Consider the following 17,375-nt stretch of genomic DNA (forward strand, 5'->3'; position numbering starts at 1 on the left):
TGGCTTCTGAGCTGACCAGGGACGCCCAGAAGAATAAACTAATTAAGGTAAAATGTGCAACAGCGATGCAGAGCCTTGTAGATCATAAATGGGAACGGCAAAATCAATGGCAGCCCCTCTACAGGCAGAGGCCCGGAGGCCTGGGTGAGGAGAGATGGGAGCCCGTGATTTAGGAAGAGCAAACGCTCTGGCAGCTGCAACCTGGGTAATTAGGTGTGTCAGGAAGACAGATAAACAGTGAGCTGTGTGGGTCGATGGCACTGGCAATAACCACCCGGCACTGGCCTCCGGCCCATGTCAGCATCTAATCCCGCCTTCTGGCTCCTTGTAGCTGCACTCTGCCCTGGGGTCCCTCGCCAAGTCGGGGGGCAGCTGCTCGGGAAGAAGGGAGAAGAGGGGGGCTCTCCTGAGCCCCTGTGGGAGACTCTGAGAGGGCAGAGGCCTGGGAGAAAGAGAAGGGTGTTCATGGGCAAGACATGGGGTGCTAGGGGTCACAGCCCCTATGAGAGGCAGGTCTGGGGGCTCCCAATTCCCATCCTGACTTTGGCACCTTGGCATTAAAGGAGGCTTGGAACTGCCAGTTACTGCCAGGTGGCCAGCTGGGAAGGCCCTGTAGGTGAGGCTCGGGGGGTCTATCATGCCCTGCTGGGTACCAAGTGCAGTAGGAGGCCACAGAGAAGCAGGAGTCCTGGTCGCTGATTCAGGGTGCTTACAGTCCATTCTACAACAGGAAGGGTAAGTAGAGGAGATGCTGTGGGACCACAGTGAAACTAATATTACTTAACATTTCTATAGCACTTCATGTATATTCAGTCATGTGCCAGGCACATATATTCATTCACTAACCCTCACCACAACCCCCGAGGTGGGCACTATTCCCCTGACCTGATGCACAACAGGCAAGGGACCTACCTAAGACCCCACAGTTATTAGAGCTCTGAGAAACAGGACAGGATGATACATCCTGGAGATGCCACGGAGTCAGGGTGGAAGGGGCTGTAGCGAGCAGGGAGGGCCTCGTGATGGAGGAGGCATGTGTACCCGTACTTGAAGGGTCAGAGTAACAACAACAATGACTCTTGTTTATCGAGCACTTGGCATGGCCAGGCTTTGTGTGAAGCATTCTCTTTTACAGCCATCCTCTTGCCGAAACCCCGCAGCCACCTTGAGAGCTGGTATAGACCCATTTTACAGGTGGAGAAATCGAGGGGGCAGAGAGATTAGTCAATTGCCCAAGGTCACAGAACTAGTAAGTGGTGGAGACAGATTCAAAGCCTGTGCTTCTGTGTGCTGCGCTCTATGGCTTAGGTGGAGGGGTGGTGCTCTAGGCAGGCCGGGTGCATAGACAGAGATGCAGAGGAGACGCCAGAGAGGACAGTTTGTGGAGGTTGAGGAGGAAAAACATGGCAGGGCAGGAGAGACCCACTAATTCCAAGACTGACGGTGAAGGGGCCTTGGTGGTTCTGATCTGGGGAAGACAGTGTTTCCAGAAGATTAACCTGGCAGTGGAGTGAGGAGTGAGCTAGCAAGGGGGAAAAGGCGGACACCTCTGTGATGATAGGGGGAGTGAGAGGAAGCACGGGCTACAGGAAGCTGGAGCATGAAGGGCAGGGGGGGTTGGGTGAGAGAGGTCCACAATGTAGGGACAGCTACTGAAACAGGGAGGCTGGGCCAGCTGGGAGTGGCCACTTGCATCTGACAGGGTCCCAAAGTGGAGAGAAGACATGTCCAGGAGGTCACTGGCCACAAAGGAGAACAGCTTGCACAGCAGTGAGGTTGGAGCTGGGGCAGAGGAGAAAGAACGTGTCCCAGGAGCAGACTCATTCGGGTGTAGGAGGAAGAAGGGGCAGAGATGGGGGAATCATCAGACAAGTAAAAGGGGAAGGTTCTGCATTGAGGGCAGCAGTGTTAAGCAAGTGGCCCCCAAGTCACCATTCTGTCATCCCCTCCACATCAAGCTCTGTCCCCAGAGGATAACTTGGAGCCACTAGGAGGGTGCGTTTGGATCATAAAGGGCTCTTCCTAAGGATCATTGGCCTGAGTGCCTCCTCCCCCATGGGCTGCCCCCACCTCAGGGAGATGACCTGGCTTGTGGTCTGGTATTGGTGGCAAAGAGAAGAGTGAGCTATGTGTGTGGCAGGGAAGAGGGCTCCGCTTCCAACTTCCTTCATAAGGTAAAGAGATTACTGCCAAACAGCGGGGTTAAGGAGGGAGCCAGCAACGTCCGTGGCCTAGGGTGACCTTAGGCAAGTCATCAGCTTGTCTTTTTCTTATTTGTAAAATCGGATAAGGAGAACGGCCACCTATTCATCAGGCTGTTGTGAGAGTTAAATTCTATACCGTATGTGAAGTACTTAGGACAGTATCTGGCACATGATCAGTTCCATAAATAATAAAAATAATAGGGGCACCTGGATGGCTCACTTGCTTAAGTGTCCTCCTACTCTTGGTTTTGGCTCAGGTCATGATCTCATGGTTTTGTGACTTTGAGCCCCACGTCAGGCTCTGCGCTGACAGCATGGAGCCTGCTTGGAATTTTCTCTCTCCCCTCCCCCTCTATCCCTCCCCCACTTGCTCTATGTCTCTCTCAAAATAAATAAACTTGGAAAAATAAAAAAAAATATCATCATCATCATCATCACCACCACCCCTGTCACCGTCATCATGACACTCCTCACCATCTTCCCCATCATGACCATCATTATCATCACCACCCTCATCATCACCACCATGCCACCATCATCATCCGGGGAATTACAGGGCATGACCACTCCAGGTCCTCAATGAGCCACATCCCAGGAGACAACTGTATAAGCTGATATTAAATATAAAATGCTTTATAAGACTTAGTCAACGGAAAGCCAGCAAAGCTGTGATGGCCTCAGGGGAAGAAAGGACTAGTTTAGGCAAAGGACATTTTAATAAAGAAGGAACCTAGACTTCCCTTGGCCATGGTATAATTTCTGACCCCAGTCTTCCTCCTTCCATCCCTGGGTGAAGAGGGAAATCTTGACCAACCCCTGCCAGATGCTTCACTCATATCAGCTCATTTAGCCCTCTCCATGTCGTGTCGGGAAGGTAGGTTCTTCATTTTACAGAGAGAAATTGGGACTCTGAGGGTTAAGTCATTTGCTTAGAGATGCACATCCGGTGTTAAGTGGCAAAGCTGAGCTTCAAACAGTGGCCTGACTTCAAAGTGTCCCCATCCCACCTTGTATTAAAGAGCTGGAGGGGTGCTGGTGGAGGGCACTCCAGTCCCTGACTCCTAAGGAACCTCATTCTGAGAAAATGGCCTTTGGGGCCCCATACTCTTTATGGAACTGCTTTGACAGCCTCATCCATCCTGCCTTCTTATGGGGCCACATGTAAATGAGCCCCATAGGGGTAGGGGAGGGAACCTGAGCACTCATGAGCTTCTTCCCAAAGGGGGCCAGGCTGGGTGAGCTGAAAATCAGCACTGTGCATCCAAAGGAAACAAGGCTGGGGATGAGGAGACCTTGGGAGCCGACTAGGATAGAAGGTGGAGACTGAGCAGGTACTCAGGCTTTACGAGGCACAGGAAGTCAAGGACATCCTGTTAAAATGCAGATTCTGGTCTGGTAGGTCTGGAATAGGGCCTGAGCGTCTGGCTGTTGCCGGTGCTGCTGGGCCACAGAACACACTCTGAGTTGCAAGAGACAGCGTATCTGGGTGTAGCTGCAAGTGGCCTGGCTGAGGGAGCTGCCGGACCAGGGGTGCTTTCAAGAGCAGGTGGCTCATCTGTGGTGTGGGCAGAAGCTGGAAGTGCAACCCGCCCTCCGTCCCCTTTCCTTTCTGGCACAGTGACTGACCCCTTCCCTCTGAGAGGGCACAGAAGCTCCTCCCGGTGGCCTAAGGACGACACAGAGCCCACAAGCCGTCAGAAAAAACCGCGATAAATCCAAGTTCATAAACCTAAAATTGTTCTGCATTGCAAAACCCGCGATGAACAAAGACAAAACAAAAATGACAAACAAGGGGAAACTATTTGCAACATGCATTACAGACAGAGGACTAATTTCCCTAATTTATAAAGAGGTGTTATAAATCAATAAGAAAAAGGCCAATAATCAATAGAAAAAATGGGCAAAGACGATGAGCAGAGACTCAAATACATAAAAATATGCTCAGCCTCACTCGTTTAGAGAAAAATGAAAATTAAGACTACATTTAGGTACCAATTTTTTCCTATAATGTTGGCAAATATTAAAAATGATGACACATTGTGTCGATGAGAATGTTGGGAAATGCTCACTCGCGTCAGGGCCAAATGGAATGTCATTAGACTGTCCATTTGAAGGGTGGTTTGGCAATGCCTATCAAATCCACACACGTATGCTCCTCTGATGCAGTGATTCCCTTGTAGGAACTCACCTTACAGGCGCACCTGCCATTGTGGACAATGGTATGTTGCATAAACTTATTCATTTGGTGGCACGGCTTGTTGGAGCAGGAGATTGAAAGCAACCTAAATGTTCATCAACAGAGGACCGATTTGGTGAATGGCAAATCAACACAGTAGAGTACTACACAGCCATCAAAAGAATGAGCAAGCTATCTGTGTGCTGCTGTGAAATAATACCCCAAATTGATTGCTAAATGAAACAAACCAAGAGCAGCCATGTGAGTAGAGTACACACTACTGTTTCGGTAGAAGAGGAGGGAGGTATATGCAGATTGAAGGCAGCAGATTATTAGTGACTATTCTGTTGAACTCAGCGAGTAAAAATAACATAAGTGGTGGGGCTCACAGTTGCCGCTGGCCCATCCCCTACCCACACCACCGTTACTCAAGGTTACATGGGCAGGAGAACTCGGGGCCACACAGGACAGCAGCTAGGCTGGCTAGCGCCAGATCCCTAGGGCGATGGGCTCTGACCGGGAGCTGTAGGAGGTCCTGGGTTCTTGGATGGCGAGGGAGGTGCTGGCACCAGCCTCTGGTCCCCCTTTGTCCTACATCCCCTCCTACCTGGTTTTCACCAAGTAATGTATTATCTGAACCACACTGGCTTGTATTTTTCCAGTTAAGTTAAGCCATAAGCTGGTTTTGTGGCCCAGGCCTTCCTGGAATTGTGGTCAGTCTTTCTGTTCCCTCCCTCCTACCTATCTTCCAATTCTTAATCCTTAACCCATGCCCCCCTGGTACCCTTATCTGGGTGGTACTTGTTTACATGATGGTCCTTTTCTGTTTCTGCTCCTAGAGTCTCTCTCTCCCATGGGCCAGGAGGGAGGCCTGACCCCTCTGCCCAGGAAACTTCTAAAGCCTCTGACTTGCTTCACGCTGCAGGATTATAATGGCTATTGCTTGGAGAGCACTTATTAAGTCCTAGACACCATTATAAGTGCTTTTCATTGAGTATCTCAGTTACTCATTCAAATGTATGTATTGAATGTTTATTAAGTGACATCAGCACTTCTTTGGGCCTGGACACACAGCAGCAAGCAAGACAAAGTTTTTACACCTGTGGAGCTGAGTAGGAGAGATGAACAACAAATGTATAACATACTTTCAGTAGTGCTAAGTGCTAGGAAGAGAAATAAAGTGAATTAAGGTAGCAGAGACAGATAGGGATTTAAGGTGTAGGGCATCTGGGGATGGTAGGTAGGCCATCTGGGGATGAGCCTGAATGAAGGGAAGGAGTGATTTCTGACAATAGTGGCGGGAAAAACATTTCAGGCAGAGGGAACAGCAGGTATGAAGGCCTCAGGTGGGAACATGGTGAGCAAGAGGAAGTGAGTGAGTGGAGGCAACGAGGTCAGAAGGGCAATCTGGCTCACACCAAGGAGGGGTGTTGTAGGCCACGACAGAGACTCTGGATATAGTCTACGGAGCTCATGGAGGGAGCTGAGCTTATGAAGTTGATAGAATTTTTCGTGTTCTACAGATGAAGGGGTTGAGGCTGAAAGAAGTCACCCAGTGTTGTAGACCCCACTGTAGACCCCAGTGTTGTACAGACTGACCCCCACTGCCAGGATGCAGGGTCTCAACCCTTCTCCAGGACACCAGTGCTGACATCCCAAAGACTAGCTAAGGGAGGGGACAGGGCTGTCCTTCCACAGGTCCCTCCCAGGCACATGCCAGGGCAGGCGTGGGCTGGCAGGGCTCCTAGAGGGGATCTCAGGTTCCCCACAGTGGGCAGGGTGGCAGTGGCTGAGCATCGTGCCAGCTGGACCCAAGGAGGCGCTGACGTGGCACAAATATCCCAGCTCCACACCTGCCCACTGTCGATGAATCGACTGAATCACCCAACTGAAAAATGAACTCGAACCCACAGAAGGTCACCGGGAGCTGCACGTCTGGAGCTGAGGCTGCTGGGCACTGTCGCCCTTACCCCAGCGCTGGGGGCCCAGCTCCAGCCTCTCCCAGATGAACACTTGTGCCCTCCAACCCAGGAAGCCCAGGACCTCCTGGGGGTCTTCCATGTTGCTGCCTCCCCTTGCCTTACCTTGGTTGGCACACCTTCTCTCAGGCCCAATGACTCATGCCTTGTCTGTTCTTTCGGGATTTATTTATCAGGTTTTGACTGTGCTCTTAGAACGTTCCAAATCTAGCTGGGCTGGGGGTGCCGGTATGAGGACTTTAGAGTCCATGAGAGTCAGGTACCTAGAGAAATATATAGCTGTACTGGGCATACAGTGTAAACTTCAGGAGGGTAGGATTTTTGTTTCATTCATAGGGCATCCTCAATGCCTAGAATAGAGCCTGGCACACAGTAGGTGCTCATTAAATAGTTGTCCAATGAATGAATACATTCATGAATGAATGGGGCCATGGTTAGGCTAGGCTGGGCACGGAACTAACATGACTGGTGCGGGGGTGGGGGGTTGGTTAGTCTTTCAACTTTGACTGCACATGGGAATCACCTGGAAAGCTTTACAGTCTGCTAACTGGGTCCCACCCCCCCAGAGATTCGGATTGGACTGCACTGGGGTGCACTGTGGGAACTGGGAGTGATAAAAGCTCCCCAGGAGATTTTAATGTACAGCTGGGGCTGAGCACCTCTGTCCTAGGATTCACAATGGAACACTCCAAGAGCATGGGAGGGGCTACTGCTTCAGAGCCACCTGATGTCTCCTCCCAGGTGCTCTTTGTTCGGTGAGTAGGGAGGAGAGTCTGTCCCCTTCCTCTGGCATCCTGCCTGCCAAGCCTATGTTGAACACCGCCCCCCCCCCCCCCGCCTTCCATAGTTCTCCCTATTTCTGCTTCCCTGCCCTCCCACATCTTCCTGGGGACTCACCCCTTTCACCGCTGTCCCTTGCTGCTGCTCCCCTCCTGACCTTGATCAACTTAAAGGGTTGATCAGCCCATCAATTAATTGTGTCCTAATCCAATCTTGGCTTGGTTGGAGAGAGGGCAGTAAATCCAGCTGGGTAATCATGCCCTGATATTTGTGTAGGGATAATTACTATCTCTCAGGCCTCACTTGGTGGCAAGATGAGATGAAAACCCATAAAACACCACTCGGGGCTGTGGCTCATTGTTTCTTGGCTGCACAAGGCTGGCCGCCAGCCAGTCAGCCCCGCCTGTGTCGGCCCCTGCCCCTGGCACGGGCCCCAACCTCTTCCTCTCCCATTCATGCCACTGGCAGGGCTCAACATCAGGGCAGTCTAGGGGCTGGATTCTGGCCTGGCCTCAAAAACCAGTGGGGGCAACATTATGGGCCCAAGGAAAGCTAATGTGTGTGCTCGGGCTGGGGAAGAGGTGGGGAAGGTGAACCCCAGAGCCAGGCAATCACCTGCCTCTAGGAGATTGGGAGGGCCCAGGATGGTGAATACATAAAGTCTGAACTATAGGGTGTTGTCTAGACCAACCGAAGAGGCTGCTGCCATCTGGAAGAGTCCAACGCATGTCCCACCTGGCCCCTTAGGGACATGAGGCTCTGAGTGCCCCAGGAGGACATTATGGCCTGGGACTTCCCAGCAGATGTGGCCCCATGGGAATGGACTTCATTCTAGTGGGCTGAACTCAGGCTTGAGAGAATGGGAGAGTCAAGGGCTGGGAACCATTTTGATATTTAGCCCCAAGTACATAGTCCCCCAACTTGTGCAACACTAGGCACCCACTATGAGTCAGGCTCTCCACTGGGTCCTGAGGACATAGGATTGAGCAAGGCCATGGAGTATCTTTTTTTTCTTTTCTTTTCTTTCTTTCTTTCCTTTTTTTTTTTTTACTTATTTAGAGAGAGAGAGAAAGCGAGCATGAGTGGGGGAGGGGCAGAGAGAGAGAGGAGACAGAGAATTCCAAGCAGGCTCTGCACTGTCAGCACAGAGCCCGATGCAGGGCTCAAACCCATGAACCATGAGATCATGACCTGAGCCGAAATGAAGAGTTGGACACTTAACCAACTGAGCCACCCAGGTACCCCAGGGCTTGGGTGTATCTTAATTAAAGGGCGGATCTGGAGTCAGACTCCGGGGTTTGAATCTTGGGACTTACAAGTTTTGTGGCCTTGTGCCAGTCATGTGACCTCTGTGCCTTGGTCTCCTCAGCTATAAAGTGGGATGCCCAGAACCTACCTAAATGAGTTGTTGCAAGGCTTAGATGAGATGATTAATATAAAGTGCTTGGATCTAGGCCTGGCACACAGTAGGTGCTACTTAAGTATTAGCTGTTACCATTATTGTTACTATTACTTAGCCTTCTGGGCATCAATTTTCCTCAGCCATTCCTTGGTTTGTAGGGCCTTGCTACTCAAAGTGTGGTCCCTGGACCAGCAGCATCATCATAGCCTGGGAGTTATGTTAGCAATGCAGGATGTTGGGCCCCATGCAGACTTGCTGAGTCAGAATGTGCATTTATACAAGACCCCCAGGTAAGTCAGATGAGACACTTTGGGCTGGAAAAGGCTCCACGAACTCAAGTCCGTCTTCTTCCAAGTTGTATCCCCAGCCTCTAGTACCTCTAGTCTGGAATGGAGTTGGTGCTCAGCAGGAATTTGTGGCGTGAATAAATGAGCTCAGCTAAAAGCTGTGGGGGGCCCTTGAAGGATTTCAAAGCATTTTGAAAGGTCCCCTAGAAGCAGCATAGAGGGCGATTCCAGGGGGCCATCTGTCCAGTGAGCAGTGGAGGGAAAGGAGGGGAGGGGTTAGGAGGACTGGGGGGCAAGGAGGACAGAAAGTCTGAGGGAGAGAACGGGTCTCCTCCATTCATGCTCCAAAGTTTCTAGGCCCAGGGCCTGGGAGCTGAGAACAAGCTTCATTTACAAGGGAAGAAGGGGTCCTCCTGGGGGTCTCTGCTGGGACAGAGAGAGGTGCTGGAGGCAGCAGGGGTCTACGCCTGGGGGAGCCCGTGACAGTAGCCTGAGGAAGGCCAGGGCCCGGAAGGCCCTACCTCCAGCTGGTGTTGGGAGGAAGAGGGTGGGAAGCAGGAAGAGGCCCAGGGCCCCACACCCTTACCTGAGAAGGCATTATTGGTGTTGAGGAAGTAGATCTCCTCACGGCCATCCCCGTCAATGTCGCAGGCTGTGACCCCGATAGCATTCCCTTGCCGGTCCCGCAGTGCATAGTAAGGGGAGCTGCGCTCATCCACTGCGATGTTCACCAGTCGCTTTTGGGCCCGGTCATACTTCAGAACCAGGTTGGGGCCGTTGTACCTGGAGGAGGTAGGGGGAGGGGGTGTTGAGGAGGAGCAGCTGGGCTCACCTGGGGTCCCTGCCCCCCGCCCCCCCCCCCCCCCCAGCAATGGGGCTTGGAAAATCCTCCCAGACAGGTCAGTAGGGGGGGGGGGGGGCGCAATTCAGTCCTGGCTCATTTAGGAGTCCCTGGGTGTTTGGTGAGTGTCCCTGAATCAGATACAGACTCACTTAAAGTAAGAGTCAGCTGGGCCCACATGGGACACAGTATGAGAAGCAGAGTGGCACAGAAGGATGGGCAGCCCGTGACAATCCCCTTACCACGGGCTTCACTGAAGAAAATGACCGCCCCCCTAGATCTACCTTGCCCATTTCAATGTAAAAGACACTTTCATATTGATGATCTCACTAATTTAAATCTAATAAGCAAGTGGGGTGGGCATGGGAGGTTGTATTACTAATGCTTTTCACAGACGAGGCAACCAATGAGCTGCACTGGAGAAAATGAGGGTCAGGATGCCGTTCCCCAAGGTAATGCAGCTAGTAAGTGTCAGGTGCTAGGTCCTGGACGCAGGCACTTGCTGCACAAACGAGCCCTGGAAGAGCAGAGGCTTTGTTGCTGAGGTTTGGAATGACTCTTTCCTGACAGAGCCCAGGCATTTAAACACAGTAGCATGAAATGGGCACCTCTGAACGGAGATTACAAACACATTGAAAGTCAGTGGGTGGATCCGTTGGATCTCTTTTTCTAAGGGACTCCATATGAAAGATTAAAATGCTCATCTATTGTCATCTCTCCGGTCTCATTCTCCTGCAGCCACTCAGCCTCTTGCTGCACTGAAGCCCCAGGCATGTTCTTGCCTCAGGGACTTTGCACCTGCTGTTCCCTCTGCCCAGGAGCCATTTCCTCCAGATATCCACGCGGCTGTCTCCCTGGCTCTGTTGTTGCTTCTCAGTGAGGCCTTCCTGCCACATTCCTGAAACCTGCAAACACTCCCCACCCCACTACTCTTATCCCTCATCCCTGCCCTCTTCCCCTGAAGCTTTTACTAGCGGCAGACCGTTCCCTATCTTCTTGTTTATCTCTTCCTTCTCTGTCTGATCCCACTAGAATATCAGCTCCAAGGGCAGAAGTTTTTGTCTGTTTCGTTTGCCAGGGCTTAGAACAGTCCCTGACACACAATAGGTGCTCAATAAATACTTGTTGAATGATTGAACGAATGAAACCTCAGAATCCACGTCTGAGTCATAAGGGTTTAGGTGTCCCACAGTCGATTTCTTCCCATTGCCTTTCCATCTGTGGAAAGCACCATGCCCAAGGTCACCCTCGGGAGGCATAGCCGTGAATGTCTGAAGACCTTCTCCCGCCTCTAGGGAACACCAGCTTGCCAGGCTCTCCTAAGGAACCCAGCCAACGTCCATCCATTAGTCCCGGCCTCCTGCTTTTGTTTTAACCTAAGCGTGTACATCCTGAGTGACGTTTAGCTGCAGGCCTCCGGCTGTCCTGGCCCAGAACACTCAGGGGGTGGGGATGGGGTGAGCGGAAAGACCTCGCCAAGGTCTTTGAGAGAAATCACTTCTTGTTTTCCTGAAACTGATCCAACTTGGGCCTCTCCTCCGTCACTGAGATGCAGAGCTTGTGAAGTTTGGGGAATGCTGAGCAACTGGCCGGGCGCATTTTGGCACCCACAGTGTGTTAAGGTGGGGTGGGGGTGCAGAGCTCACTGGGAGCTGCGTCAGCACCCAGTGATGGAAGGTCGTGCCTTGCACGCCTTGATGAACAGTGTCTGAGGTCTGCAAGTCGAGGGCACGGCATGACCCATGGGGCGCGTCTGGGCAGGAGAGACAGAACGCTTGGGTTCCAGCACCGGCAGCAGCTGGCTCCCACCCCCAGGGACAGAAAGTGCCAGGATGCTGCACACTAGTCCTCCAAGCCCCCAGGTCTGCTGGTTGCTACCATCTTACTGCTCCTCACAAGACACCACAGTCCTAGAGCCCAGGGCTCATTAAAAGCACTATCAGATGCATTGTTTCACCTCAGCCCCAAAGAACGAGGGTTGATAAGGCATTTTCCTAGAAAAGGAAACTGAGGGTCAGGGAGGCAGTGAGCTGTCCAAGGTTACACAGCTGGTACGTGGCCGTGCCAGGCCTCTAACTGTCTCCAGGGTCTAAATCCCGTGTTCTTTCCACACTGCCCATGGTGTCAACGCTCCCGGTTCTCTGATTTATCTTTCTGGTGACTTCCCCCAAAGTAGCGACCATGAGAAATGCCCATGAAGGAGGAGATAATAGCCTGCCATTCCCACGGCACTTGCACGTTCTCATCCTCGATCTCATTTACTTTTCCCAGGTCCTGACTTTCCCCCAGATTGGTTTTGTAACCTCGGGCTGGTCAGTTTCCCTTGCTAGGTTCTGGGTTTCTGTTCTGCAAACTGGACTAACTCAGGGGTCACAACACGTGTCGACAAATGTGGCCACAGGGAGGTAGGGGCCTGGCTCTGTGCAAATTGGAGGCCAGTCCTTTGGCCCTGAAGCCTCGGTGGCAGGTGTGCCCACCGAGCAGGGGGTCCCTGTTCCCCCATGGTGGTGGCCCTGGGGGAGCAGATGGCCCTGAATCATCTCTTCTTTGGAGAGCTTGGGGGTGCTAGTTCCAGGGCATTCCCTAGGGGTTAGCGGGGTGGGGTTACCAGGCAGGTTCAAGTTCCTCCATCTGTTACGGAAGGGGTAGGTGCCGTGGAGTCCTGCCTAAACCTAACTGGCGGCCTGGGGCGAATCTTGACACTGTGGCCCCTTCCCTCCCACCACCCCCCCTAAGGACGACAGACACGAAGCCAAACCAACAGATCTTGCTAGGCTTCCCAAAAAGCCCTGATGCGAAGCCAGAAGTAAATGCAGAGTTGACCGTCCTGCCTCCACCCAGGCTGCCCCTTGCTGGGTCTGCCGGACTGACATCTGGGCCTCCCACAATCCTCCCCCAGGATAACCAGTCTCATCCCCTCCCCTCTTCTCCCCGGAGCAGATGCTCCTGTCGGGTTCCTCACCACCGGCCCCCCACCCCCAAACAGTCTCTGCCTTCTCCAGCTCCTGTGACTTTGCTCAGCTGCAGCTGCCCCCTTCCGTGGGGAATGATCTCCCCCTCCCGCCCTCCCCCGCAGCCTGCCCCTACCGACTGCCTCTCGCCTGGATGCGCTCTCTTCTCCGGGTACCCGGTGTTTTGCACCTCGCTTATTCCTGCGAGGGCAGAGCTGTTTGTGTTCCAACATCCCTTCCCTTCGTTACAACATATGCTTCTCGAGCCCAGGAAGCATGTGGCTACATCTCTGCATTTGCTGTGCCTACAGCGATCCTTGGCATTGAGAAGGTGCTCCACAAATGTCTGTCCAACGTATGAGTGAGTGAGAGGATGAAAATAGTCACGAGCAGCATCAATAGAGCAGTCATCACGTGCCAAGCACCCTTCTGAGCGCCGTATACCCACCATCGCACTTCACCCTCATGGATTTTACAGGATTTTACAGATGTGGACACCGAGGCACCGAGGTTGGCCACAGTCACTAACCCACCCACGGTCTCTCTGGGTGGCAGTCCCCATGTTGACAAACCTCAGGGGCTGGAGGTGAGGGATGTGAAATGTCACATATCCTCTCTCTGACACCTGCCAGAAATCGTTGGTTTCTTCCAGAAATTCAGGAAGAGCCGAGGCTCAGTTAAAGGGGCTTGGGAAGTGGGACAGGGTCTTGTGTTCTTGAAAAGCAGCCGTGACTTCATAACATCAAAGCTGGGCCAGCAGGCAGAAGTGACTGGCTTGGTGGCAACTGGAAAACCTGCCTGAGAGACACTGGTAGGGCACAACCCATACCGTGTGAGTGCCAGCTAATTCTGGTGCCCGTCCTCTGGGACAGGACTGCTGTGGACAGGGAGGGCCTTTGGGTTAGGGGAGGAGAGCAGTGTGGGCATGGGGGCCTGGCCCTGCCCCTTCCTGGCTGTGACCTTGAACATGTCCCTTACTGCCTCATCCCTAACTCAGGGCTGCTACGTACCTCATGGCATGGCTGTAAGGCTGAGACAGTGTGTGTGATAACACTCGGTAAGCTGTGAAGAGTTACACAATTCTAAGTTCTCATCGTTATGAAAAGTAACACAAAAGCTGAGGCACAATCTCGCTCTTCACTGATCATTTTGAGTTTCCAAACACACCCTAGTGTTTCTTTTTTTTTTTTAAGTTTATTTATTTTGAGCGAGAAAGAGAGAGACAGAGACAGTATGAGAGGGGGAGGGGCAGAGAGAGAGGGGGAGAGAGAATCCCAAGCAGGCTCTGCACCCACGAACCATGAGATCATGCCCTGGGCCAAGATCAATAATCAGATGCTTAGCGGGCTGAGCCCTGGCCCCCCTCCGCTCCTTGTATCTCTTATCCCAAACACCTCACCCTTGATCTCTCATCCTCTGCAGCGTGTTTCTTTCTTCCCCTTCACGACCAAACTTCTTGGATACTTGTCTTCACAGGTGGTCCTCGTTCTCTCATCACCCATTCACCCCACCCCCACCCCCATTCCCCCCAACTCCAGCAAAGCCACTCTTATTACTGTCACAGGTGGCTTTCATGGGGCCACATCTGGGGACAGGCTTTCGGTCCTCATCTCCCTCGGCATCCCAGCTGCACCCGGTGTGCGGGCCTGCTCTCTCTCCACTCCCTCTTGAAACACCCTGCACTCTTGGCTTTGAGGACGCATGCTGTCCTGGCTCCTTTCCCTCTCTGGTTCCCCTTCCTTTTCCTCTTTACAGGTTCTTCCTTCTCTCCCTGCTCCTGGGCCCCTTTCTCCTCTCTCTGTCCCCTTCCACTGGTGGATGACATCCATTCCCACGACCGACAACCCCCACATTTCCATCCCTGACCCGAATCCCTAGTCCGAGCACAGACTCCTACATCCGACGGCCTGCCTGACATTTCCCCTTGCATGCTCCGCACTAGCCTCCGATGGAACGTGCCCAAGATGGAAGTATGATTGCTCGGCACCCCCCTTCCCTGCAACGGGCACCCTGGTGCCAGCCTTGCTCTTCCGCCCCCTTGTCTTCACATCTAATTCATCGGCCAATCTTGTCATTTCTACCTCCTAAAATATTTAATGCTTTCTCTTCTTTCCTCACTCACTGTCACCATCTCTGGAGAGTCTCCTTCCACTGCTTCCCCTCCGGCCCCTAAAATCTAACCATTCCCCCACACTGTAGCCAGAAACATTTTTGAAACACGTAAACCAGATCAGCCACTCTCCTGCTTAAAACCCTTTGGTGGCCCCCTTTAATGTTGGAATGACCCCTCACTATGCCTGGCCTGGGAGCCTGGCTCGGTCTGTTGCCGCCTTGCTGACCTCCTCCAACCATGCTGGTCTCCTTTCAGTTCCTGGTGCCACCTCAGCCCCATGACCTCTTGCTTTGTCCTAGGAAGTGTCCTCCATTTCCCTCCTGCTTTGTCCTAAGCTGGCTCCTGCTCACCCTCTGGGTCCCACCTTGAAAGGCAGCTCAGAGAGATCATTCCCTCCCCAGTATTCCAATCCAATCGTGCACCCACTGCTCTGCTCTCGTTCAGGTGCATAGTTATTGCCGATTTCTCCCAGTAAACCATAAGCTCTGTGAGGGCAGGGACGGTGTCTGCTTTGTTCATCCACATCACTGAGTACATAGTGAACGTTCAATAAATACTTGCCGAGTGAACAAAAGAGAAGAAGCTGTGGAAGGTATGGGATCATCACTGGGTGGGTGAGCAAAAATCAACTTTGATTTCCTATTTTTACTAGTTCCCACAAGATGTGTACAGACATAGTAATGACAATGAGGAGGCTGGGGGCTGGTGCCCTGGGTAAGGATGGGACAGAACAATAAAGTGTTCTAGAAAGATACAGAGGATCTACCTTCTTTTCTGTTGAGAATCATTGACCCATGTGAAAAAAAAAGTCACTTAGGCAGTTACATAAAGGGAAGCCAGATAAAAGGACATAATAATTACTGGGTACCTACTGAATATTAGATATTGTGCTAAGGAATTTACATGTGATATCTCATTGTACATAAATGGAAATTTAAAAAATATACAGCATATAAAATATGAAAAATATATAAAATATGCTATATCTATTTTGAAAATTAAGAACAGGAAAATTTTTTCATTCTAAAAGGAAATAATGAAAAATATGCAGCTATTCAACATTATAGTCAGGGGAGAGAGGCAGGGCAGAAAGAAGAGAAAGATGTTATGTATACACAAAGAAACAAGATAGAGACACACAAGAATGCACACAGATGAAAACTGAGGGTCAGTGAAACCCTGAGCACAGACAGAAAATCACATACATAAACACAGATAAAGAGAATGGCCCATATAGAAACAGAGACACATGGATAAGGGGATATGAAGACCTACAGAAACAAATAGAGAGACTCTTGGAAGGACATAAAGTCATGGAAATACCAACAGGACTCTGAGACATTATCACGGAGAGACAACCCATCTTGTGGCCATCTTGGGCATGTCCTCTACAGAGTTTTAAAGATGTGTGGCATTTTCACAACTATGGGCATAAGGGGGTATTTTATTTTTGTTCACTTCAATATCCTTATTTATTTAATTTTTAAAGATTTATTTATTTATTTTGAGAGAGAAAGAGAGAGAGAAAGAGAGAGAGAGAGAGACAGAGAGAGAGACAGGGAGAGAGACAGGGAGAGAGCGAGAGAATCCCAAGCAGGCTTTGCACTGTCAGCACCGAGCCCCATGTGGGGTTTGAACTCATGAACCATGAGATCATGACCTGAGCCGAAATGAAGAGTTGGATGCTTAACCAACTGGGCCACCCAGGTGACCCTCAATATCCTCATTTATAGATGAAAAAAATGATTTTCAGAGAAGAGTGACTTTCTGAAAGTCAAAAGCTAATTATTAGACAAAATAAAGTGAAAGACATACTCATTCCTTAGTCTAAAGCAGGGAACAGCAAAACTATGGTCTTTGGGCCACATATGGCCTGCTACCTATTTTTGTAAAAAAAGTTTTATTGCGGGGCGCCTGGGTGGCTCAGTCGGTTAAGCAACCGACTTCGGCTCAGGTCATGATCTCGCGGTCCATGAGTTCAAGCCCCGCGTCAGGTTCTGTGCTGACAGCTCAGAGCCTGGAGCCTATTTCAGATTCTGTGTCTCCCTCTCTCTGACCCTCCCCCATTCATGCTCTGTCTCTCTCTGTCTCAAAAATAAATAAACATTTAAAAAAAATTTTAAAAAAAGTTTTATTGAGACACAGACATGTTCACTCATTGATGTATTTTCTATGGCTGTTTTTCACTTTTCCTATACGACAGAGTTGAGGAGTTGAGGAGTTGCGACAGACTGTAAACCTCCGAAGTTGACAATATTTACCATTTGGCTCTTTGCAGAAAAAGATTTCCAACCCCTGGCTTAAAGGACTGTCAGCCTTATTTTATAGTTATATTACAAGTTCTAAGTGATCATTATCATAACAGAATGCAAAATTAGAATAAGCTCTAGTAAAAATTAATTTGGAGTCAGCACTTGGGAATACACAGTTTTCTGACACAAGTATTTCAGGGTGAGTATAGGTGAAATGTAAGGAACATTTTAGGTTTGAGGATGGAGACTGTGAGGTGAAATAATGTGTGGGGATAAAAGGGGTTGAGAAGAGTTGCCTAAGGTGAACAGGGTCCCCTATATGGTGGTTTATTTAAGGATAAGAAATGAACAAAAGCATGTTCCCTTTAAGTGAGTGAAGGAGTTAAACGT

The 17,375-nt window shown here is 50.9% G+C and overlaps 1 protein-coding gene across 3 annotated transcripts in view; it reads right to left on the bottom strand.

Annotated features, from left to right (window-relative positions):
• CRTAC1 (cartilage acidic protein 1) overlaps positions 1-17,375 on the bottom strand; it is a 157,085-nt gene that overhangs the window by 63,613 nt on the left and 76,097 nt on the right. For all 3 annotated transcript variants that reach the window (XM_042908092.1, XM_042908090.1, XM_042908091.1), the window contains exon 3: positions 9,415-9,611. In XM_042908092.1, the coding sequence (XP_042764026.1) occupies positions 9,415-9,611 (197 nt within the window). The remainder of the gene's footprint in view (positions 1-9,414; positions 9,612-17,375) is intronic.

The sequence above is a fragment of the Panthera leo genome, chromosome D2, assembly GCF_018350215.1.
Source record: "Panthera leo isolate Ple1 chromosome D2, P.leo_Ple1_pat1.1, whole genome shotgun sequence".
Lineage (NCBI taxonomy): Eukaryota > Metazoa > Chordata > Mammalia > Carnivora > Felidae > Panthera > Panthera leo.